The sequence below is a fragment of the Triturus cristatus genome, chromosome 1_2 (assembly GCF_964204655.1).
Source record: "Triturus cristatus chromosome 1_2, aTriCri1.1, whole genome shotgun sequence".
Lineage (NCBI taxonomy): Eukaryota > Metazoa > Chordata > Amphibia > Caudata > Salamandridae > Triturus > Triturus cristatus.
Window position 1 is genome coordinate 353,404,754 of NC_140580.1, and position 26,327 is coordinate 353,431,080.

At 44.2% G+C, this 26,327-nt stretch overlaps 1 protein-coding gene across 1 annotated transcript; it reads left to right on the forward strand.

Moving 5' to 3' along the window:
• The first annotated feature begins 8,367 nt into the window (after nt 1–8,367).
• On the forward strand, nt 8,368–11,464 carry LOC146867332 (transcription factor HES-5-like). Its single transcript, XM_085614937.1, has 3 exons — nt 8,368–8,472; nt 8,744–8,924; nt 9,249–11,464. The coding sequence occupies exons 1-3, from the start codon at nt 8,413–8,415 to the stop codon at nt 9,461–9,463; spliced, it is 456 nt and encodes a 151-aa protein (XP_085471063.1). The 5' UTR covers nt 8,368–8,412; the 3' UTR covers nt 9,464–11,464.
• Nucleotides 11,465–26,327: the final 14,863 nt, after the last annotated feature.

Below are 26,327 nucleotides of genomic sequence, written 5' to 3' on the forward strand. Positions count from 1 at the left end.
TTTGTGACACCATTTGGGGCGTATAAATTCCTTCGTCTCCCGTTTGGGTTGGCATCTGCAGGGAGCGTTTTCCAAAAGTTAATGGATACCCTGTTCGAGGGGATTGTGGGGGTCCAGGCATACTTGGACGACATCTTAATTTATGCCAAGTCTCGTGTTGAGCACGATAAAATTTTGAGGGAGGTCCTGACCGTTCTTGAGTCCAGAGAAATGACCGTAAGGGCGGACAAATGCAAGTTCGCGGTACAAGAATTGGAATATTTAGGACACTTGGTATCTGAGAATGGAATTAAACCCAAGTTCTCTGTGATTAGGGCAATTGAGGAAGCAAGAGCTCCAAGCGACAAGGACGCTTTGCGTTCGTTTCTGGGGTTGGCAGAATACTACGCTAGGTTTGTGCCTAATTATGCGCAGTCGGTAGAGCCGATGCGTGAGTTGCTTAAAAAAGGGCGCAGTTTTAAATGGAATGATGACCTGGAATCAGCGTTTAAAAACGTTAAAAAGCTGATTGTATCTGCTCAGGCTTTGTTTGCTTTTAGGGACGATTGCGTGTCCCTTATAACCGTAGATGCCAGTATGTCTGGGTTAGGAGCAGTGCTGAGTCAGAGGGTAAACGGGCGTGAACAGACTGTGGCATTTGCTTCCCGGTCTTTGAAACAATGTGAAAGATTGTACAGCACAATAGAGAGGGAAGCGCTAGCGTGGGCCATACATAAGTTCAGAATGTATATTTGGGGACGGAAGTTCGAATTGATAACGGACCATAAGCCTTTGGTGTATATTTTTAACAATATCAATTCGTCCAGCATGTCTGCTAGGTTGATGCGTTTGGTTTCCAAAGTCCAAGAATTTAATTTCTCGGTTAAACATATCCCTGGTGGGAAGAATTTTAGAGCTGACTGTTTGTCTAGGCTGCCAATGGAGAGGGATGATGAAGATGTTGTGATGTTGGATGATGTGGAATGTGTGGCGGTGGTGGATGCGATTCAGGTGTGTGATTCGGTTTTGTCAGAGAGTGCGTGGAAAGACGCATGTGGCTCGGACGCAACACTTAGGAAGGTGGTTGAGTATTCATCAAGTACATGGCCTGACTCTAGGAGTTTAGTCGGAGATCTTAGGATTTTCGCTCAGGTGGCGAGTGAATTGTCAGTTGAAAATGGGGTTGTTCTGCGGGGTGACAAGTTTGTTCCTCCATGCGATTTGCGTCCTACGATTATAAGTAACGCCCATTCTGGTCATTTAGGGTCCACTAAAACTGCTATGAAGATTAAGCAGCATTATTGGTGGCCCGCAATAGACGCACAGGTGAAATCTACTATCGACAACTGCCCTGAGTGCTTATTGTCAGATAAGCATTGGCGTACGTTGAAAACCCCACTCCATCCTACTGAATTCCCGGGTGCCCCTTGGGAAAAAATTGGTCTGGATTTTTCTGGACCATACTCTGTGCTTAATCAAGATAAAAAATTCATTTTATTGGCAGTGGATTATTTTTCAAAATGGATGTATTATAGTTTCATTGAATCTCCAGATATGGAGTCAACTCTGACGTTTTTAAGGAACATTTTTTCGATCGAGGGTGCTCCAAAGGTTATTGTCACCGACAATGGCACACATTTTGTGTCGGAAAAGATGTGTAAATTTTTGAAACAGCTTGATGTAAAACATCTTAGGGTGGCACTGTATTCTCCAACTTCCAACGGATTGGTTGAAAGGGGGAATAAAATTGTAAAAGAGGGCATTCAGACTGCCCTGGCGGCAGGTTTGGATGTGAATGCATTTCTAGTGGAAAAATTGTGGAGCTATAATACCTCCCCTCACTGTACAACCGGAGTATCACCTTTTTCGTTGTTAAGAGGTAGAGAAGCTCACACATCTCTATTTCCGTTTTGGTTAAAAGAGAGGTCAGTTGAAAAAAGGATAGATATTAAGGATGTTGCCAAGAGGGTTTACTCTAAGCAGTTACTGATGAAGGAAAATTTTGAAAAAAGGGGACACCCAACCATAGAAGATGTAGTTGTGGGGGATTGGGTCCTAATCAGGAAACCAACTAGAGTGAAGAAAGGGGAATCAAGGTTTTTAAGACCAGAAAGAGTGTGCAATGTAAGTAAGGGGGCCGCTTTTGTAGGAAATAAAGGGTGGTGGAACAAAAGGCAGCTCGTTAAGATTTCTGACATACAAGCCAATATCTTGTTGAAAAGACAGGATAACGAGGGTGATGAACTTCACTGGGGGCATTGGTTAGAGCTGAATGAGCCCCAGTCTGGTACATGCGCTCTGTCTGATGAAGTTCAAAGTTCTCATGACATGGGTACGGGATCCATTGGGCAGGATTTGCGTTCTAGTGGGTATAAGAGTTCAGCGCAGTCTTATGGGGGCATGAGCAGTGTCCACACTTCTAGGGGACGCGTTTCTAGGATTCCCAGGAGACTTATGGATTTTGTCAAGTAATGTGGAAAGTTTGTTATTTTAGATATGAGTTGTCAAGTATTGTTTTAAGAGAGAAAAATTAGATATTTGAAATGATATTTGTACTGTAGAGATATTGTTTTTTGTAAGTTTTATTTTTCTTCGTTTTGTAAAAGGGGGAAGGTGATGTAGTATGGGGCATTCGGTATCGCGCGCCGGGTAGAGTGTTAGGCGCGCGATGCCGCTAGGTGATGTTGGTAAAGTATTGGTGTTCTTTTGAATACAGCTCGGGGCATGGCGTTCGACTCACGGGCGTTCCGATGGTATTAGGTCAGTTGCCGTCTGGACGTCTAAGTGAGCGGGCGCTCATGCTACGGGTGGAGTGTTTCTGTGAACTTAATAAACCTTAATAAGCTTACCGTGATACTGTGCTGCTTATTACAGGAGCCAATCACTATATGGAAGCGTCAACTCTGACATTCCTCCAATCAGAGGCAGAGCAGCATACAGGCAGAGCCACAGTTAGAAGAATGCATAGTGCCTTGGCTTATTGATTCAGACGAAATGTTTGTAGATCTACAGGAGAGGGGATACCCCCTGATTTAAGGACTGTTAAAACATACCACATTTTGAAATGAACAATGATGTCTGTTCTGAGCCTAAACATATTTTCACTGCCCCGTTTGCTGTGCTTGGAGTCCACTCCCGAAACTGAAGCTAATGCCGATGCTGCTCACAGGTCAGAGAGTGACATGAGGTGTACACCGTGTATCACTGGAATTTTAATGGGAGGCTAACTTACTATGAGTATGACTGTGTTTACAAGCAACAGTGACAATACTTGAGAGGCCGAGCAGCTGTACTCAGACATTTTACGGTGATCTGAGCCTAATAGCCCTATGCATATGTATATTACATATGGAATACTTACTATTGGCAATGGTTTCCTACCAAAGCTCTCTGATTGAGTGGGTGTTCTCTTTGTTGAATCCACTAATATTGCATGATTGCTCAGTGTGCTGAGGTAAGGGTAAAAAAACTACAGCTGCGGTCTGATTGTGAGGAAGGGGTGCTACTTTCCAGAGTCATGCATGGGTACTTTTCTCTGTCCCAGCACTGGGCCTGGCTTAAGTGCTGTACCACGCGCACAAACTACATAAAACCAGGAAAAAAATAGGTTTCTGATTGACCCTACCACTCTCTTTCTCTTTTGGACTTCTTATAGTACTGTTTCCAGTGCTATTTCCAGTACTTAATTTGAAAGCAAGTAAATAAATAAGTGTTGGGGCGCAATGGTTTTCTTAGAAGCAGCCACCAGTATTGCTGAATACCAGGGTGGCCAAATGCCAAAGCTGCTTACTCTTGATTACACCTCATGCATCTTCTTTTCACATCTGTGCACTTATCTCTCTTTCTCAGAATCTTGCACATTCTTTTTCATCCCTGCCTAATGAACCCAGTTCATAAGTGTGGCCACTTTTATGTTGGAGTCCAGGCCTATTTTCTAATCCAGTCTGACACTGAGTCTCCCAACACTTCTCCCTCTCCTTAACTCCCCTCTACTCTGAAACCTCCATTAAGCATTAGGTTTTGTTTCTCCCTTGTCAGTTAAAAAATGAGATCTGTTGTCTAGATGCTTTCAGTACTGCAGTTATGGTAAGTTGACACTCACTTGGGCCATGTGCCATAAAGTCCACTGTAGAACTGCAGGCTGGATGGCACTAGTCATGCTGGCCGAAGAGGCAGCAGTAGATGGGCTTGCTAAACAGATTTGTGTAGCATGAGCCAGTCATGTTTATTTCTTCTTGAACAGCTTCCTGGTTATCTGCACCCTGTATCTCAGCGTGATCTTCAGTGGTATGGTCACTCAGGTCCTTGAGAAGGTGTGCGTGGTCAGATTGGGCTCACACATATATTTAGGGCACCACACTCATGCTCCAGAATCTATTTATAGATGTTAAATCATGCCAACAACCACTATATGGTGGCAGATACTTGAGGGGCCTGCATTCTCTTCCATAAAGGCCATTTTATTAATTTACAAACAGGTGCTTCTGCGTCACCTCTGTTGCTCAAGGTCCAGGTGACACTGTTTTTGCTGAAAATATTTTCAAAAGGCAGAGGAACACCCGGATAACCAGACACAAAGGAACAATTAAATGAAAACAAGCTGAAAAAACAGAGCACTATGAGGTCCTACACAGGGCATAACTGTGCAGTGCAAATGCTGATGACCTAGTGTCCTTGCGCTTTGCTATCAAGTGGCCCCAGTTGAGAGTCTTATCTCTGAGAGTCCTGCCATTTTAGGAAACAGAAGTTTGGATTCTGCAAATCTGCTGTGATGCAGGTTTTTTTAGAACCTTAGCAAAATTACATTTTACCGTTTGTCATAGTATTTCCCTGTTATATTCCATATAGGTACCATAATATAGGCCTCGGTAACTTCATCACCCTTCACCTATATCCTTCCCTACATTATTACGCTTGTCACGGTTTACAGGGACTGACCTTTTACCTAGATACGACACTGCATTCAGAATGCAGGTTTTCCCTAGTTTGAAATCTCATACATTATGCATGAGGATTCTTGGAAGCACAGCAGGACTACTATCTACTGCATAATATCTATGTATAAAGTTCATACCCGACATCATCCTTAGGTCAACACAGTAATACAGCAAGGTAGGACCCCTGGGGAGGCCTATGGGTATATATACATCACTTCTTGCTAAGATAGTTAGAGGAGACCGAGACTTCCCGGCCGACACACTGACCAGAGACGCTGAGGTTCCTGCATGCAGACACTCCAGCTTGCAATGGTCTAAAAACATCCCTTGTGGGGTGTAAACTCGAGACCACGACGGGGTCTTACAGTCTCTCACTTCAGGTAATGGGGTTGACTAAATCCTAGAGGGATTCATGGCTTAACACCTACACCCAGGCTAGATACATTTAGGTACACCTAGTAAGGGATACATCATAGGAGTATGCATCTTTTATCATGTGTTTTATATACTCTAATGTATTCATGATTATTGTAAGATGGTAGAACTATACCATCTATTAACCTTTACAATACTGCTAATCATTTATATCTTCTACTGTCTAATAGTTATTGCAACTCATTTAATTTCCACCAGAATAACAACTGTTCAATAAATGCTTATTAAAAACGCCCAGCCTGTTTATTCTGTGTATATCTCTGAGACAAAGTAAGCACGAGTGACTGTGCGAAAGGTAGTATATTGTTTCCACAGTCCTGAGGGATCAGGGTTGTCATGTCCGATGGTTGCCAAGAACTATCCTCTCCTTGATAAGAGGAGATTCTAGTGGCACTGTGAGCTAGTTGGTACAAAAGGCTAACATACTCGGTAGGGGTGTTCAGAGTTAGTCTGACACCAATCCTACAGTGTATGTTGTCTAAACGCAGAGATGCTGTATACTTTCTATAGGAACTACACGACATCCCATAATAGCAAGGCGTTTTTAGGCCATTGATTGCAGTTTTGCACCACCTCCTGTTCATTTGAGCTAGTGGTGTCAAGTAACTGCCTGTAACAGCCTTAATTTAGATCTGGCTCATTAAACCCTGATAGTTGCTTTGTATGCAGTAGCGGTCCGTGGTGAGAGTGCTGCCGGGCGCTGACGTGGGGCGGGGGAGGGGCAGGGTGGGGGGTAGTAAACTACAGATTACGGCCGATTAGAGGTAAGTAAACATATAAATAAATAATCAAATTTTGTTGCGCGCGTTGCATTGCCAAATGCGATGCAGCGCGCGCAACAAAATTTGTTTTATTTATTTATATGTTTACTTACCTTCAATCGGACGTAATCCGTAGTTTACTACCCCCCACCCTGCCCCTCCCCCACCCCCGCCCCACGTCAGCGCCCGGCACCACTTCCACCAAGGGCCGCTATTGTTTGTATTCCAATCCTAGCTTTAGTCAAGAAGGTTAATTTTCATAGCTTGCACCATGGCCCATGGCATCTATAATTCTTTCGCGGGATAATACAAAAACATATATGGCAGTGGGAATTTCCATAGATTGAGTTGTATCTTCAGAGAAAAGACCTTGCCCACAGAATGATGTGGTTGGCAGGTCTGCCAACATTCTGATTGTTTGCTGGATCGGGCTGCACGGTACTAGATGGGGTCCTAAAAGGTGGGGGTGCATGAACTGACCTTGTGACAGTTTTCAATCAAAAGAAAGTGTCCCATCAAACGGTGTTGCATGAGTTCTGTGGTTTTGGCCCAGATTCACAATTGCTAAATCTTACATTTACAAAACACTGGTCATGTGTTTTGCTGTTGCGCAAATTAGTTGTCAGATAACACCTCTGGGTTAAAATGGTTGTCAAAGATGCTAAATTCCAACTTCCAGAAATGTTAGCGATAAAATACTGTTAGGGGGAAGGTGCTTGACCTAAAAAGGTTTGAAAACCTCTGCTCTAGATGTTAGTTTTCGGATCCATTCCTTCATCAGTAGAGAGCAACAAGCCATTTTGGGGGCGCTGGAAATGCTGCCCTAAGTCTTCTTAGGTCTCTGTACACTCACTGGGTGCAGCTGCATTGAAACAAGCTTTTCAACTCAATAGCTCAAGGGAACCTTTTCAAAACAGGAGGGTGGGAGCACGCTGCCTTTTACCCCAAATGCACTATGGTAACCTCGACTCGTGGTCTGCTTGAAGGGCTGTGATTCTAAGGCTGGACCTGGGGCCGGAGACTCCCAGAGGTTCCCACACTGAGGCCCATTCATCCCATTCAGAGGGTACAATAGAAGCGTGTCACAGCAGAGGCCTCCGGCTCCAGGGAATCCGACCCTCCCCTGGGTTAATCTGCAGCCGCCATCTGGGGAGCGGCCTGTGGCAGCGGTGAGGCCTCATGGCCGGTCTTGTCCGGACCCGAGAACTGGGCCAGGTTATTACTGGAGGGGGCTGCCACAGGGGTCCTATAATACCACACTGGGCTATAAACAACCACACACACACCCACGGGGCTCAATATATCACAAATGAAAATTTTAAATGCAGAATCCCGTGGGTAAATCTTCAAATACTTAGGCAAAGCGAAGCCGGGTGCGGAGGGCCTCTTAATGCAAAATTAGAAATTGAGACTTTACACAACGATGTGTTTACACATTAGTATCACACCTGGGGTGCACGTGAGGCTTTGTAGCAAAAGAACCAGGGCACGTGGAGATGGAAACCCAGGCTGAAGACCCATAATACATTAATCACAGTATTTTACCAACACTAGAAGTGCCTGGCATGGACTGGACGAGAAGTTTCTACAGTACTTCAACAAAAAATTCACCATATCGGGGCAGAGCTTTACCTACCTGCCTGAATCTAGTGCTGCGGCCAGTGTGGGCGCTTTCAGCACTGGACAGTTCCAAGCCGGTGCTGGTGCAGTGCGGGTGGTACACAAGTTTATTTCACCTCACCATCATGTACGCGAAACACTGAACTTTCACTGAACGCAGCATTCTCTTTTACTTTTACTAGTGACTGGTGGTAAATATTTTACAAAGCAAGGAAGACGTAATTGTGGGTGCTCTCCATAGCGCACCTCGACAGAATTGAGTAAAAATATATTTTCACTAAAACGATAGACATTAACGTGTTGAGTCATGGGCCCGTTTATTCAATCGTTCTCAGCGCAACGGCCACACCCGCCTGTATTTAGTATTATTGACACTGCTTAGCTCCTGGCAGATGTCAGCATTCAGATAACTTTAATGGGCAGCTCTTTCCCACACTCTGATCCTTTGTATCCGGCCCCTGATGTCCCCCACCCCTCCCGCCCTGTAATGTGCCACACTTCCATTGTCTCTGCTGCTCTCTGATTGGCTGCTGAGTGTGGGAACCTCTCTCCAGCCCCAGAACCACACATTACCCTGCAGGCGGAGGGGGATAAATAGGGCAGGAGGGCGCGAGCTCTTCAGACACCGATCACTGAGGGTTCACTGCAGAGACCCCGCTCTTCACCCCACACCGGGCAAGATGGCGCCTTTCAGCACCGAGAGGAAATATGAAGAGCGCGAAGAGAGAGACATTAGAAAGGTAAGAGCCAGGAAAATAATTTTTAAGCTATACTTATTCATAATTTTCATATAGACGTAATACCGGGTTTAAATGTGCCTATTACACTTTATACAGTACTTCAGCGCGGGATTTGGTTATTATTTTGTAAACGTTTCCATAGCTCTATATTAGCACTGTTAAGTTGAACTGTTGTATCATAAAGTTATACATATAAACGCTGCTATTGCCTTTTAAACACGTTCCCAATTTTTTTCCGATAAAATAACTAATCCACATTTTGTCCCTGCAGCTGAGGAAGCCAGCGGTGGAGAAGCTGAGGAGAGATCGCATCAACAGCAGCATCGAGCAGCTGAGGATGTTACTGCAGAGAGAGTTTGATGGACATGAACTTCCACCCACAGCAGAGAAAGCGGATATCCTGGAAATGGCCGTGACGTACCTGGCCCGGCGCGTGAAGACACCGGCACCAGGTGAGAGGCAGTAAACTAAAGGGTTAAAACTTCCTTGGCTGTTCTCTGCAGTTTTGTGTTTGTCTGCGTGTGGGGTTGACAGGGGGTTAGATAGTGCAGAGACGTAACTGGTAATAGTCGCATCGAGATGGTACTCGGGGCAAGCCTATTATGACTTTTAAATATTTAACTTAAACTCGTGCTTTGAGAGTATCAGAACTACCTGTAAACCAATTGCAGCAACCAGAGGAGAGCAATCTAGAGGGCTTGAATTGAATTTTTTAATGTGTGTTCACTTCCTGTTCTGTAAATGTACAAGCATTAACCCCTCGTCTCTCCCTGCAGCCGCGGCCTCCAGTGAAGGTTACTCCAGGTGCCTCCAGGACTCTCTGCACTTCCTCTCCCTCCACGGAGCCCCCACAGAGACCCGGATGAAGCTGCTGCGGGCCCTCCATAGACCTCCAGCAGAGGCGGTGTGTCCTTCTCGGCCTCCGTTCTGTCCCAGCAGCACTAAAGAGCCCGCCCAGGACAGCCCCAGAGCCCCGTGGAGACCCTGGTAATGCGGGGAGCGCGGCCTGGACTTCTCTTCGGACTTCTTTCGAGGCCTCGGTCCCCTCTGAGGGAGAATATTCATTCTCGTGTCTGGAGCGCGCCCTGCTGTGCAGGGGGGGGGGGGGGTTACTGCACTTCAACGAGCAGAGTGACAAGGGAGTGTATATCCTCATAGGATGGACAGTATGTGAATATTGTATCCTCCTGAGGAGGACACTATGTGACTGTATATCCTCACAAGATGGGCAAAGCGAATATTATATGCTCACAGGATCGACAATGAGTGAACATTCATCCCCACAGAAGGGACAGTGTGAATATTACATCCTCATAGGATAGACAGTCTGTATATTATACCCTTGCAGGAGGGACAGTGTGTGAATGTGATATCTTCATGTTATGGCCAATGTGTGACTATTATATCCTCATAGGATGAAGAGTGTGACAATGCTATTTCCTCATAAAATAGCGTGTGAGTATTATATCCACACAGCAGGGTGAGCAGTGGATTGATTACATCCTTACAGGATGGACAATGAGTAAAATTATATCCATGTAGGATGGACAGTGTATGAATGTTTAATCCACACACACGATGGACAGTGTGAATATTATATCCCTGTAGGATGGGCAGTGTATGAATTTTATATCCCAACGGGATGGGCAGTGCAGCTGTTACATCCTTAGAGGATGGACAGTGTGAATTTTATATCCGTTTAGGGTAAACGCTGGATGAATACTGTGTTGATTTCACAGTATATATTGTATGAACATAGATTTGTTGAGCATTGGATCTAGGTGTAAGCATCTATAATATAATACATTAATAAAGAGAATTAACTGAAGCAATTAATAGGATGTGCCTTCAGTTTCAGAATGTCTTAAACTGTTTCTTTACAAGAAATTCATACCTCATGTATAGTTCTTGCCTACAATAGGACCTACTTTTGTGAATTTTGATGCATATTTTGGAATATGGTATTCTCATTCCTGAGTTCTAGCGACGCTCTGGGATTTAACAATTTTACTTCATTTTAAGAAGTTGATTGACGTACAAATATGTTAATATCCCGAACGGATGGATATAGTGCACCTGTGATTCTGCAGATGAATGTGTCTGTGAGAATAATAGATGTGCTGTAATATGAGGGGTTCTGACTAGAGCCTTGTGCACGCTCAGTGTGTGTTTACCTTCTGTGTTTCTATGAAGTTACAAATTACGTAATTATCACTCATTGGCTGAAGTGAGTGATAAGGGGCTCCGGGCCTCCCTTGTATCAATTTTGATATGTAGTATTTTCTATTGAAAATGTGTCATAAAGTGCTGTGTAGACAAAGTGTTTCTGTACTTTCAGAAATTCTGGATTGTCTCTGAAAATTGAATGTGATGTATTTTATACATTCTCCAAGAGGCACATTAAATGCCTTTTAACTATCAGTGAGGATATATCTTTATTTTCAATTGGAAATTCATGAGTTAAAAGCCCTACCTTCTGTGAAGGTAAAGTGTGATTCACTTCTTTGAGAGGTTTGTGTATTATCCCTGCAAAGTGTATGTGACGAAGTGCACACATATTGTGTATTCTCCAAAGTGTAACATTCATTGTTGTTGATTGGAAGGAAGTAACAGTTTTCACTAGTGCCAAGTCTTCATTTTAGAAGCAGTCTTGGCGCTATTTGTGTGAGTTACACAATGCAGTGTTTCTCTTTTATAAAGAGAGTCTATGTAGTGAACTCCCTGCCATGGATTTGTATCTCAGTGACTGAGTATGTACTACTTCCGGGTCTTCTACAATGTTTGTAGGGCTGTGATTATCAGTGGGAACTCATTCATTTACAGAATGAAACCCAGGATTTAGGTCCTGTGATGAAGACATTCACTTTATTGGATGCAAGAATGTCTTGTGTTATCCTCTAGTCTCAGCTGTGACATTTCGGTGACATTGTGTATCTGTCACGTGATTATTCACTGTTGCAACCTATTGACCTGTGAACATGATTAAATAAAGATGCAGATCTGAATAAAATGAAATGTTCTCTGTTTTCCTTTCGATGGCTGAATTTTGCACTGAATAAATATGTTCCCCTCGTGGACTGCAAGGGGTGGGGACACTGTCAGCCATTTCTCTTAACCGCAATTCGAACTGAAACAGTGACTTTGCAGCTGACACAGGAACTGTCGAAAGGTGTGCCAATTGTGTTATTTCTGTCGGAATTATAAACAAGAATAATAAACTAAAGTTTTGGAAAGTAATCACTGGCGTCCAGATTACCATGGGGTCTAAACAGAGCACTCTGTAGTCAATATTTAAAATCTGTCCTTCTGTGAGGGGCAGAGCTGCCCGGGACATTACACCTGACGGCATGTGCAGGTGTGCTTCTAGGCACTAGAATGAAAGAGGGAGCTGTGTCACGTAAGTAGATCGCTATGACAAAATGTGAAATATGGCTTCACTCACTCGGTAGAGAGGGCGGGCTTAGACTTGTAGGTGTATAATGTGATAGAAAGTGTGTTTCACACACTCTGGGAGGTCTCACACATACCTGCTCCTTTCCGTGCTACTCTGAACCCAGCTTTCAAACACCATTAAATTCTGGCACCAAAGGAGGTGGGGCAGTGAGGATGAACAGAGCTGCCAGAAGAGTGGGTGGCACAAGACATACAGAGGAGTTTGTCATAGGCAGTGGGCCCAGCCATATAGTGTCGCAGCCATCTAGGAATAGGGACACAAAAACGACATTTTACAACAACAACAAAATCTGAGGTGTTTATTTCAGGGAATACTCACGTTAAATAGAAAGCAGAACCACCATCAATGAAAACATACTTAGGAACAGTTAACAAAAGTATTTATTACATGGTACAATCGAAAGGTAATCATTTCCCCAATTCGGTGCCCCATTGTCATGTGTCATTAACTAACCGCTCAACCTACATGCGTTCAAAGAAAAAATAAGTTTCCTTTTGTGGTAAGTGATCCGATGCCCTTAGGTCTCAATTCCCCTGGTAGATGGTTACAGGCAACCATTCCTGGTCGTCTTGGCTTACGCCTGCCCACCACTCATATTCATCTCCAGAACTGCGTGAACAGAAACTGCCAGCAGCCCCATGCCCGAGTTGCATTACCAGAGCCGTGTGACTACAAAGTGCCAGCAGCCCCGGGGGTGAGGTGCATCATCAGAGCTGTGTGAATATAAAGTGCCGGCAGCCCCGTGGATGAGGTGCATCACGAGAGTTGTGTCAAGTTAGATGGTTGGCGGCCCTGGGATGCCTGTACTTCATAAGAGCTGTGTGAACACAAAGTGCTGGCAGCCCCATACCCGAGATGCATCATCAAAGCAATGTGAATACAAAGTGCCGGCAGCCTTGTGCCTGAGGTGCATCGTCAGTGCTGAGAGAAAGGAAACTGCAGACAGTCCCATGGGTGAGGTGCATCGTCAGAGCTGTGTGAATACAAAACGCCGGCAGCCCTGTGCCTGAGGTGCATCACCAGAACTGTGACAATACAAAGTGTTGGCAGCCCCGTGCCCGAGGTGCATCATCAGAGCTGTGTGAATACAATGTGCCGGTAGCCCTGTGGGTGAGGTGCATCGTCAGAGCTGTGTGAATACAAAGTGCCGGCAGCCCCATGCCTGAGGTGCATCACCATCGCTGTGTGAATACAAAGTGTTGGCAGCCCCGTGCCTGAGGTGCATCATCAGAGCTGAGTGAATACAAAGTGCCGGCAGCCCTGTGCCTGAGGTGCATCACCAGAACTGTGACAATACAAAGTGTTGGCAGCCCCGTGCCCGAGGTGCATCATCAGAGCTGTGTGAATACAATGTTCCTGCAGCCCCGTGGGTGAGGTGCATCGTCAGAGCTGTGTGAATACAAAGTGTCAGTAGCCCTGTGCCTGAGGAGCATCACAAGAGCTGTGTCAAGGTAGATGGCTGTTGGCCTTGGCATGCAGGTACTTCATCAGAGCTGGGCGAATGCAAAGTGCTGGCAGCGCTATAATGAGGTTTAAAAGTAGACTGAGGAGCATCATCAGCTGGTGTGAATCTAGAGTGCTGCCAGCCCAGTGACTGAGGAGCATCATCAGCTGGTGTGAATCTAGAGTGCTACCAGCCAAGTGACTGAGGAGCATCATCAGCTGGTGTGAATCTGCAGTTCTGTCAGCCCAGTGACTGAGGAGCATCATCAGCTGGTGTGAATCTAGAGTGCTGCCAGCCCAGTGACTGAGGAGCATCATCAGCTGGTGTGAATCTACAGTGCTGTCAGCCCAGTGACTGAGGAACATCATCAGCTGGTGTGAATCTAGAGTGCTACCAGCCCAGTGACTGAGGAGCATCATCAGCTGGTGTGAATCTAGAGTGCTACCAGCCCAGTGACTGAGGAACATCATCAGCTGGTGTGAATCTACAGTGCTGTCAGCCCAGTGATTGAGGAGCATAATCAGCTGGTGTGAATCTACAGTTCTGGCAGCCCAGTGACTGAGGAGCATCATCAGAGCTGGTGTAATTGTGTACACTGCTGCAGCACACTGACCGGGCACCCGCAGGGCTGCTGTGGAGATGGAACAGTGGCAGAGTTGGGACTCGGGAGCCTCATCAGAGGAGCTAATGATAAGTGGGCTTCAGGGACACAATTAGACCCAAAATTGGGGGGGTAACATGTCAACTCTTGGGGCCAGGCTAACACTTCACAATGGGGCAGAGCTATCATAAGAACCAATTCAAGAAAATAAAGTGCTAAACTGCACATTTTAAACAAATTGGTCAAATCTTATAGATAACAATAAACATATTGTAGTGGATTTGAAAATGTTTATATTCTTCTAAAAAAGATCTTTAAAAAGGGCAATGAGTGATTTGACCACTAAAAAGCAGTTTTCATAGATTTCAATACGAAACACTTAAGAACCAGTTTTATCCAGGTTATTTAAAGGCATTGGCTCTTTCTGTGCAAGATTTTCTGAAAACGCCTTCTGCGAAATGACAGTTAGTCCACAAAGTATTTTTCATTCAATCCTCAGAAAGATCTCCATGTTGGACTGTTACCCAAAGGAATATTTTCAGTAATGTTGCAAGATATACTCATCTTAGGCCCACACATGTACAAGTATCAGAAAATTGAGTTTAGTGGGTTGAGGCACCTGATTTTAGGGTCTGTGAGTGGCCAGTCTCAGGTTTTATTCCTAATGAATTTACCATTTGCCTGGGATTGAATAAGTGAGTGACAATCAGATGGCAATATTAACCCCGGAAACTTCACTATTCTAAATCACAAGAAAATAGTACTTGTAGCACTCCACGTTGAGCTGGTCTCATATGAGATGAAGGACCTACAGCCACCAGGACTAAAGAAAAGGCAAAAGAGGTTGTACGTTGAAATAACTTAGCAACAAATGGTGTTCTTGCATGCAAAGGATGCAAATGTTCCTTCAAGATTCAAACACATATAATGTGTGACTGATGGGCACTGCTCTTAAAAAAAAAGTCCCTCCAACAAAAATCATGCTTCTTCATAGAATATGTTATAATAAAAATAACCATGCTTTTAATTTAGTTCTGAATCCTGCAGCACATTATGGGCCTCGTTAGATGTCCGTCAGACTCGCGTCCGCCCGACACCGTTGCGGACTCGGGACCAACCTACCTCCAGTCAGCGGTCCAGTCACTGCTATTACAATACGACCACACATGGTGCGGTCACATACTCCTATTTCTCTATGGGAGCTTGTACTGCGGCTGTAAACCATCTGCAGCACAAGCTCCCATAGAGAAATGGGAGTTTCTGTTAATCCCTGCACCGCTTGGCAAGCACCTCACTGGGCCTGCCACGCAGTGCAGGGATTAACAGGGGGATACCATAGGTGCCCCCTTGCACCCCTTTCAGTGGCTACAGGGAGAAGGGGGCCTTGCTAGGGGACCCCAAAATCACTTTCTGACAGGCTTTTAATGTTGGAAAGCTCAACATGGAAAGCCTGTGGGAAACTGACATCACAAACCCGACTGCGGAAACACCGTCTTGAAGGGATTACATGCCAGTTACGACAGGCCGACGGGCTCCTTGAGCCTGTCGGAAGCTTGCCGGAATGACCGGCTGGTTTCACTTCAGACCGCCGTCATTGTAATACAGCGGTCAAAAGTGAAACCTATGTTGTCGGAGCCTTTCCGACCGACATCAGAATAGGGCCCTAAGTGTCAAATCCACTAAAGAATCAATGTTGTTTTTAAATCCTGCAGCTGTAAAGTACCCTTTCTGTCCTCAGTCATAAAAACTCCCCTATATTTCTGAGCAGGCATTTGAGAGCAGAGTTAGTTACTACCCCTGGGGCACACAAGTTGAGGTATTCTGCCAGGCCAATCTGCACTGTCCTGGGATAGCTGGAGAGATTCACTGCCTCAATCTGGAGATCACTGAAGCTGGTTACTGGTGATATCTTCAAACTTCCTAGTTCCTGCAGATGTCTCCTTCAAAATGCAGATGACTCACACACAGCAATGATTTGAGACTTCGGTGCTTCTTCACGGATATACTTTCAAGTTTGCGGGTTTCATGCATGATTTCAAAGTATGTAAAAACAGAATTGTCTTGGTATGAGAATAGCAAAGCCAGAATATTGACGGGTCACAATATTGTGATCAGAATATCAAGAGACAAAATATTGAAAGGTACGTTTGTATAGATTTTTTGTATGTAACTCCATATAAATGTACGTTGGTGATATATGTGTAGATATTTCACACCTCCATTGACTCCCATGGGTGTCTAGTTTTCAGAAATGCCTGGGTTTCATATGTTTCCATAGATGGCTGCCGAGCCTGGGACCAAAAACACATGAGCACCCCTTGCATAACCAGGTTGTTTTGTGATAGATAATTTTGTTGTCTCCACAATACGTTTTGGGCCCTTCCCTGTTTTGGCCACTTGGCCCACTCACACAAAAGAGGCACCATTTTTCTAAGGAGACTTGGGGGAATGCTGGGTGGTAGGAATGTTTTGGCACCCTGTAGATTCCAGGACTTTTCCTCACAGAAATTGGAGGAAAATATGTTTTTTTAGGCAAAGTTTGAGCTTTGCAGGGTATTCTGGGTAAAATACCTGGCGAGAGCCACTCAAGTCACCCCACCCAGGACTTCCCTGGGTGTCTAGTTTACAAAAATGTGCTGGTTTTGTACGTTTCCCCAGGTGCCGGCGGAGCTAAGGTCCAAAATCCACAGCTACCCACATTGCAAAAAGCTCATCATTTTTCAATGGAAAAATGTGATGTGTCTACACTGCATTGGCACCCTTTCATGTCACGGGCACTTGGCCTACCGAAACACGTAAGGCATCATGTTTTTAAGAGACTTGGGAAAAACCTGGGTGGTAGTAAATTTGTGGCTGCTTGCAGATTCCAGGACTTTTCCTCACAGATTTAAATAGAAGGAAATGTGTTTTTTAGACAAGGTGTGAGCTTTGCAGGGGATTCTGAATGAATGAATGAATGAAAAAAATATTTAATAAAGCGCACTGCGGCCAAGCGGCTTCCTGGCACTGGGGACCTGGTCAGAGCTCACGGAAGGAATCCGAGGGACTTATGGGGAAAAAGCCTGAGTGAAAAGAAAAGTTTTAAGGGCTTTTCGAAAGTGGGTATAAATGGGGATGGAGCGAATATGAAGTGGAAGGCTGTTCCAGAATTGGGGGGCCAAAACGGAGAGGCGAGTGCCACCAGTTCTGAGTTTGCGAAAACGGGGGATGTGCAGAAGAGAAAGAGAAGAAGAACGGAGGGTTCGACTAGTGACGTGGGATGAAATAAGGGAGGTGATGTAGGGAGGGGCAGAGCGGGAGTGAGCTCGAAAAGCGAAGCAGGATAGTTTGAAAAGAGATCTGAAACGAATAGGGAGCCAGTGAAGAGATTTAAGAACAGGAGTAATGTGAGAGAATTTGGGAAGGGAGAAAATTAGGCCGGCAGCTTGATTTTGAATGGCCTGTAAACGTCGAGACTCGTAGGCAGGAATGCCCACGTACAGGCCATTCCCATAGTCGAGGCGAGAGATGACTAAAGCCAGGACTATGGTTTTAAGTGCATCAGTGGTGAAAAAGCGTGAGATTTTCCGGATGAGACGGAGGGAAAGAAAGCAGGAAGACACAACAGAGCTAATCTGACTATGCATTGTTAAGTCAGAACTAACTTTGATGCCGAGGGTGCGAACAGAGGGAGAGGGCGTAGGAGGGGGACCGAAAGAGAGGGGCCAGTGTGCTGGGGACCAGGGGTTAGATGAACCACCCGTGAGAACAAGTTCCGTCTTATCGGGGTTGAGCTTAAGATGGTTAGCGCTCATCCACTCGGAAATGAAGATTAAGGTGGAACTGAACTTAGGAAGAGAGTCAGGAGAAGAGGAAAGATCAAAGACGAGCTGGAAGTCATCTGCGTAGTTATACACAGAGACCCCCAGCTCAAGAAGAGAGGTGACAAGGGCACAGATGTAAAGATTAAAGAGAAGAGGGGAAAGAGAAGAACCCTGGGGAACACCACAGGTGACCGGACGGGGGGGGCAGAGAAGCCGGAAAGATGAACCGCCTGGTACCTATCCCGGAGGAAGGATGCCAGCCAGGAGAGGGCCGCACCCCGAATGCCCGCTGCGCTGACACGGGCGAGAAGAATGGAATGGTCAACCGTGTCAAACGCAGCGGACAGATCGAGAAGGACCAGGGCTTGGGGGAGGTTGGAATCATGAAGTAAAAAATTGTTTTCCTTTTCGAATGGAATATTTGCTAATTCATTCACACATTCTATTAATTACAACTACCAAAGTCAGGTATTCACAAAATCACTCATTGTAATGGAACACTTAAATGCAAGGCAACCTCAGTTTATATAAAATCAATCAAATGGTTTATTCGATTCACAAAGTTTCTTTCACCACAATATAATCATTATAAAAAATGCATTAAATTTTTAATAAAAACAAAAACACATTTAAATAGCAAATTGAATAAAAAAATACAGAGTAAGACAAAAAACAAATCAACAAGGAGATTTTTAAAAAAGACAGTCAATTTGTCATGAAACAGTTAATTCGGAAACCTTGTGGGCAACAATTGAATAAGGGTTGACTTCCTCATTTAACAAAGGTTTTGTATGCCCCTTCCAAATTTAACACAACGGTATTGCGTCGACGCGTTTCGGAGGCTATTCGTGGTTTATGACCTCCTTCTTCAGGACTATTAGAAATGGTATCTCCTTATCCATGAACGGTTGCCTAAGGCACAAATGGAAAACAATTTTTACTATCAGTGTACATAGTGTTTTCTTTCCTTTTTTTTAACAGAAGTCTAAATAACATCATGTCCTATGTTACTGGGACAGCTTCGGTTTCTAACTGTTCATTCTTTCATAGAGACAAAAAATACCCCCTCGAGAATATATAGCTATAATCCTATTGTCTCAATTCTTTGGTTTTATAAAACAACGTGACCCGCATCAAAAGTGTTTCCATTTAGTCACTCCATCAGTTACTCATCATTCATACTCTAACTACACACTAGTAGGAAGACTTAGTGATGTAATCTCATTGGGTTTTTGAGAAACTCACCTGTGCGACCAACGCACTAGGCTTGCTCATTGGTTTTGCTGCGCTCCTGCGGGAGTGATTTTTTCAATTCTGCACTTCCCTGGGCTGTCAAAGAAATGGTAAAAATAGCTTTTTTTATCTCCTTCATTAAGTTTCGAGAATACTCCATCCGTTCTTTTCCTATCGATATGAAGCTCCAAATGGAGTTCAAAAGTGGAGAGTTCTAACGCTAATTTCCCTCTTCAAATGCCCCCTCACTCAGTATAAAAATGTATAAAAATACCTTTCAAGGTTCTTCGTGGGTGTGGGCAAAGAACATCTTATTTAATCTCCTCACTGCGTGCTTCTTTGTTAATCACTTCGTTCCTACAAACAAGGGAACTCCATTTAATCCCGCTAGGGTTTAATAGGGAAAAAAACACTATGGCTAATCGGGGTAGTGTGCCCAATATTAGTCGCATCTTTTTTATATTTGTACAGTGGATTTGATTTATGGCTCACCTTTTGTTAAACGATTCTGAGCTGTAAGGAATTATTTTACTGCTCCGGGTACGATTAGTTCGTGGCTGTATACAAAAACGAGTATGAGGAAAGTGTATACACGTGTGTCTTAAATCTCTCGCTTTTAGCAATAATTAACCTAAAATGTTTTTAAACAAAGGAAAGAACATAGGCAAAAGAACCTAGCGGCATAGTTGCAGCCCTACTAGTAGAAGTTTAAACATAAACCACACTTGGGTGCATAGCGTTTTGTTTAAATGTAACGTGCCGGCCCGATATTTCGTTTTAAATCCACGAGATGTACTTAGGACGTGAATTAATCAAACTACTGGCAGCGTGTCTATGGCGCCTATTTATTAAGGTGAATTATTTCGGCGTGTTGCTCCCTGGTCGGTTTAAAACGTACCTGTTGAAGTCCGACGATCTACGTTCCCGGGCAGCTACTTCCGCGTCTTCCGATCGCGGGCAACATCAATAACGGACTATGTGGCTGGAACTGCCTTTTATTGGACGTCAGAGATAGACGTCATCGTGAAGAGCCGGCGAAAAATACCCGGCTCGATCTTTTTTTATTTTATTGTTTAGCATAGATCTTTATAAAGAGTCTTATTGAGCTATGTTAGACAACAGCGCATTATCGCTGGGTATCCTATTCTGTTCGTTTATTGTTTTTAAGATTACTGTTCGTTTTAGCCACAACATATATCGGTTGGCTTATATTAAAGACTACTCTATACTAGAAAGCATAACGTTATGATGTGCAAGCACCTCATGATCTTAAAGTCTCAAAAAAGGTTGAATCTGATAGGAACAAAGACATTATTGTATATATGCATATCAAGACCAGTGGGTCAAAAGGCTATATGAATCACACAGTGTTTAGTTAAATAGAAACCTTAGTATAATTCAGAAGAATTGAAGACGGACGTTTCTATGAACGGACTATCATCCACATATTAATTTGATTCTGAAAAAGAGGTATATTATTTGGTCGGATTTATCCCAACTGGACAGATACCGAGTGCATAAATCCTCCAGATTTACGGCTGTCAATTCATCGCGACAGTGCCAAGTTTTCACGGCATAATCATTCGTTTTGTGAGGAAATATAATCGGTAAATTTGTTTCAGTCGTTGTGTATTCAATCTCTATTTGAGCCACTGACCTTGTTATTAACTAATAAATCGTAACTCTTAGATCTGGTCTGTTAATCATTTAATCACGTTACTATTTTCATCCAATCCTCCTTAGTATTGAGGCCTTTATTGACTGTGTCTAAAACGGAAATGTACCATTGTTCTCTATTTTTACGTTTTATTTCAATATTGCCACCTCGTTTTGAGCAGCTAATCCTTTCAATAATGTACCATGAAAAGTCAGTATGTTTATGTTTGTATTTAGTGAAATGCTCAACCATGGGAGCATTATTTTTGTTGGTCTTGAGTGCAGATCTGTGTTCTAGCAGACGTGTTCTAAGTTCCCTGCCTGTTTCCCCCACATATGCTAGCCCGCAAGGACATAGGAGGAGGTAAACTAGGTTGCTGCTCCTGCAGTTGTTAAGCGTTTTGGCAGTCATGGTGTAGTTGTTGTAAGTGAAGGTTTTGGTTACAATGCAGTTATCGCAAATTGAGCAACTGCTGCATTTGTAGTTTCCTATTGCTTTGTTCCCTGTGAGCGTGATCTGATTGTTGTCATTGGTTTCTCTATATGTATGAACCAAATTGTGTCTGATGTTCTCATTACGTCGGAAGGCAAAAATTGGTTTAGGGATTTTGTCGAGTTTCCCGTCGTTTAAAATGTGCCAATTTGAATAAATCACATTCTTCAGTCTATTACTGATATTTGAAAACTGGCTTACAAATACCAGTTTGGAGTCAGTTGCTGATTGGGTTTCGGTGACTTTAGGTTCTGGATGTATCATACATTCCCTATTGTAAAATCGTGCTCTTTTGCAGGAATTTTTGATTAACTTCTTGGGGTATCCTCTGTTTATTAGTTTTTCAGTTAGGTTCCCTGCATGTTTAAGAAAGTCCTGCACATTGGAACAGTTTCTCCTGAGACGGAGAAATTGTCCAAAAGGGATATTATCCCGCTGCGATTTAGGGTGATAGCTATTGTAATGCAGGAGTGTGTTTTTGTCTGTGGGTTTGACATAAAGCTCTACTCCTAATGCTCCTTCCATATTTTTAATGGAGATGTCCAAGAAATTCACTACATTTTTGTCAAAGGCTGCTGTAAACTTGAGGTTCTCATCTCCCAAGTTGAGCCATTCGAGAAATTCTTCAAGAGTTTCAACCGTACCTTCCCAAATGAAGAAGATGTCATCAATGAAGCGGCGCCACAACTTGACATTCTCAAAGAAGGGCGCCGCCTCATTGAACACATGTCTATCCTCGAAGTGGGCCACATAAAGGCATGCCAGGCTCGGCGCACAGGTTGCGCCCATGCTCGTACCTTTGCACTGAAGGAAAAGGTCATTTTTGAACAGAAACATGTTGTTTTTTAAGACTAAAGTGATGCATTGTTTGACGAAATCTTTATTAGCCCCTCTCAGATCTGCGTTGTCAAGGATGTCACCAATAACCTCAATGGTGTTATCTTGAGGTATATTGGTGTACAGAGCCTCTATATCTAAGGTCACTAATATCTGTTCATTTTCATTGTAAGGCATGCCTTCTATCATTGAGATGATGTGGGCCGAATCGCGAACATACGATTTTTGTTTGCATACCAAAGGTTTCAAAAAGGTGTCAGCGTATTGACTTAAGGGTTCCAATAAAGAGCCAATGCAACTGACTATGGGTCTCATCGGAGGGTTTTTTAAACTTTTGTGTATTTTGGGTAGGCCGTATATTGCAGGTGTTCTAGCATTTTTATTGATTAAAAACTTGTGTTCAGCTTGACAAATCCAACCCTCCTCTAGGGCTGTATTAACAAGATTAGTGACTTGTAGGTTCAAGGCATTGAGCTTGGTGAAAGATGATTTTTGGTAGTGTTCTTGGATTTCTAACAATTCAAGCATCCTTCTGTCATAGTCGTCTGTATCAAAGACGACTACCCCTCCACCCTTATCAGCGGGCTTGATGGTGAGCTGTAGATTGTTTTTTAAATTGGTCATGGCTTTCCTTAGTTCTTTGCTCATATTATTTTTGTCAGGGTGAGAATCATTCATAATTTGTTTGACTTTAGATTCAACAGTTTTCTCGAAGGCTTCTATATTTTTGCCTACTTGTGTAATCGTGGGGGTAAAAGTGGATTTTTCCCGAAGACCGGAAATATTCGTGGGGCGGTTATATTCTTTATTTTCGAAAAACTCTCTCAGTCTGATTTTGCGAAAAAATGCCTTAAGATCTTTTTCTATGTTAAATTTATTGACATTTGCAGTTGGAGCAAAAGTAAAACCTCTTTCTAAAACCTCTATTTCTAACTTGGTGAGATTGTAGCTAGAGAGGTTAATTATGGGAAATTTGGAGCTTTTGGATCCTTCTAATGGCGATATCTTTGGCTCCTCGTGTTGGGATAATCTTGAGGGGCCTGGTTGTGATAAGTTGTTATCTGATCTCCCTGATGTTGTTGGTGCTGATTTCTCTGATATTGCCCTCTGTATTGATATGGGTTTCGATCTATCCTGCCACCTCTCTTTTGGCGGATTTCTAAAAAAGAGTGACCTCTGTTGGGTCCATCTATTTGTCCCATATTATCATTGGTATTGTCTTCTTCACCACTTGAACCCGAGGTGTCAGAGAAAGTAACACCTTTGTTGGGTCCTCTTTTGTAGATCGGTCTTGGTTCAAAGTTCCTCTCTTCCCTTGGTTGTTGGAAATAATCTTTCTTAGTGTACGGGTAAACCATCTCTAGACTAAATTTGTTAATGTCTTTTCTCAACTTTATAGTTTTTTTATTTATGAGATATTCTCTGTATTTATCAATGTCTAAATTTAAATCCTCCAAGCGTTTTTTTGCATCTTCTAGGCCTGACATTTCTAAGAGCGCTTTTTCAAGTTTTTCTATTTCTTGTTTTTCTATAATTACCCTTTCTTGTGCAGTCTCTATAATGAGTAAAATCCAATCTCTACTGCACCTGTTCGCAATATGGGTCCAGATTTCTAAAAAAATTTTATTGTCAATGAATAGACCTGGTTCATTTCGAACCTGGAGACCGATTGGTATGACCCCTGATTTAGCGTATTGGACCAGAAACTCCGCATGGAGTTCTGTCCGGATGGATTTCTTTTTTAAGTTCATAATATTGCCCCATTTATCGTTATTTCCTGAGATGACTACAATTTTATTGGAACTGTGAGACGAGGACCCAATTATCTTATTAAATTGGTCCTCAGTAAACCCAAAGGTCTTAAATTGGTCCATGATTCTAAGAGTTATACGGGAAAGTCACTAAAAAGTGATCAAGGTACCTCTCCAGCCACTTGGCTGTACTGTGTATTTAAAACAAGGTAAGAGAGGGGCTCTGTATTTTCAAAAAGGAAATAGAGCACCGACAAACTATGAAGTAAAAAATTGTTTTCCTTTTCGAATGGAATATTTGCTAATTCATTCACACATTCTATTAATTACAACTACCAAAGTCAGGTAGGAATCAGCCTTCCCCTTGAGTTCATCCAGAACCGCGAGAACCACTGCCTCCGTTGAGTGACCTGAGCGAAAGCCCGCCTGATGGGAAGCGAGAAGGCCGTTATCCTCGATATATGAGGAGAGGCAAGAGGTGACATGGGTCTCGAGGATTTTAGCTAAATAGGGGAGAAGGGAGATGGGTCGGAAATGAGCAGGGAGGGAGGGATCCAGACCAGGTTTTTTTAGAATGGGGAGAACAACGGCGGATTTAAATGATAAAGGAACAGAACCAGAGGCCAAAGAAGAATTACGTAGAGTGAGCGGGGGGACAGGAGAGTCAGTAAAAAGAGTTTTAAGGATGCGCGCCGGGGCACAGTCTGCCGGGGAACCAGATTTAACCTTGAGCAGGTAATTGTAGAATAGCTCAAGAGAAATAGGAGGGAAAGTGGCGAGGGAAGAAAGCGGGGAGGTAGCAAACCACATAGGGGTGGGTTGGGGTACAGTCGGAATGTTAGCTTTAATCTTCACAATCTTGTCTATAAAAAAGTCATTGAGTGACAAACAGAGGGACTGAGAGGGGACCAAACCGAGGGAAGAACGATCAGAGGTGGCAAGATTGTGAACCAGAGAAAAGATTTCACAGGATTTGTTTGCAGAGAGAGCTACTCTCTCAGTGAAATAGGAGGTTTTGGCAGCAAGGATAGCATGTTTGTAATCAGTGAGGAGTGATTTATATTTAGCGCGCAAAGGGGGAGAGTACTGCCGTCTCCAGAGACGTTCCGACCGCCTGAGCTCGAGTTTTAAAGCTTTAAGCTCTGGAGAAAACCATTTGTGTGCATCGTAAGGGCGAGCCGCCTTGATCTTTTTTAGCGGGGCCACTCGATCGCACGAGGAGGAAAGCCATGTACTGATGGCGTTGGCCTGGGACTCAAGGGGGAGGTTAGTAAGATCAGGAGCAGAGGAAACCAAAGAAAGTGAAAGAGAATCAAGGTCGGTCTGATTCCAATTACGGGCAAGGAGATTTTTGGGAAGAGAGGGCTTATCAACCACACCCAAGTGAATAGAAAAAGAAATAATATGGTGATCCGACCAAACACAAGGAGAAATAGAGGGAGGTGAAGCAAGGGGACGAGAAGACCAGATTTGGTCAAGGATATGACCTTGTACATGGGTAGATGCTGTGGCATGGGAAGTGAGATTCAAGCAGTGGAGAGTGGCTGAGAAGTCTTTGGAAGGGAGATCTTCCTTTGGATCTCCCGGCCAGAAGTTGAAATCTCCGAGAAATAGAACGGAGGAGTTGTTAACCACCAAGGTGGCTAGAAGATCCTGAATAGAAGCTACAAAGGAAGGCATTGATTGGGGGGGACGGTAAACAAGAACAACAGTGAGAGGAGAGGGGAGATTAAGGGAGCGGGCCACAAGGTAGTCCACGTTGGATATGAGGGAGTGAGAGAGGAGTTGAAATTTAAGTGTCGACCGGACGATCATCGCCACCCCTCCACCGGCCCTACCATCCGAGCGATCAGCTCGGAGGGCATAGTAGGTGTCGGGGAGGATGGCTAAAAGATCAGGGAGAGAATCGGCAGTGAACCAAGTTTCAGTCAGAAATAAAAAGTTAGGAGAGTCAGTAGTCAAAAGATTAAAGAGTGCTGTCTGGTGTTTGACTGCAGACCGGGTATTAAGTAAATAGGCAGATGCTACAGTGGGAACAGGGGGAGGACGAGAAACCGGAGATAGTGTAGTGGGACAAAAAGGAGAGTTGACAGAGGGTGGTAACGAGTGAGGCAAAGGGGAGGAAAGAATACCAAGTGAGTGTAGATGATGTAAGGGAAAAAAGGGGGGAGAAGGAGAGGCTGATAGTGCTATAAGCTGAGCGGAGGAATAGACCAAGTGAGGAGCAGGGTGTGTGGCCCCTGGTCCCGGCCCGTCGCGGACGGGCGCAGACGGGCTTAACTTAGGCGCAACTTCGGCGCGCCTTCGTCGCGCCCGCTGCGCTCGTCCGCTGCGCTGCCGGAAGACAGGAGCCGTTATATAGGGATGACACATGGGAAAGGAGGGTCAAAGGGGCGTGGCGGGGGGGGAGGAGCCAAAGAGCTGCAGTGCCGAGGCCAGACCCGCCCAAGATGTAGGAGCCGCCCGTCCCTCTCCGAGCGTCAGGCGAGGAGGGGGCGATCAGCGGAGGCGGTCTGGTCGCGTGCAGGAGAGAGGGCAGCCAGTGAGGATCAGGGCACCGGATCCGAGGCGCTTTGAGGCAGT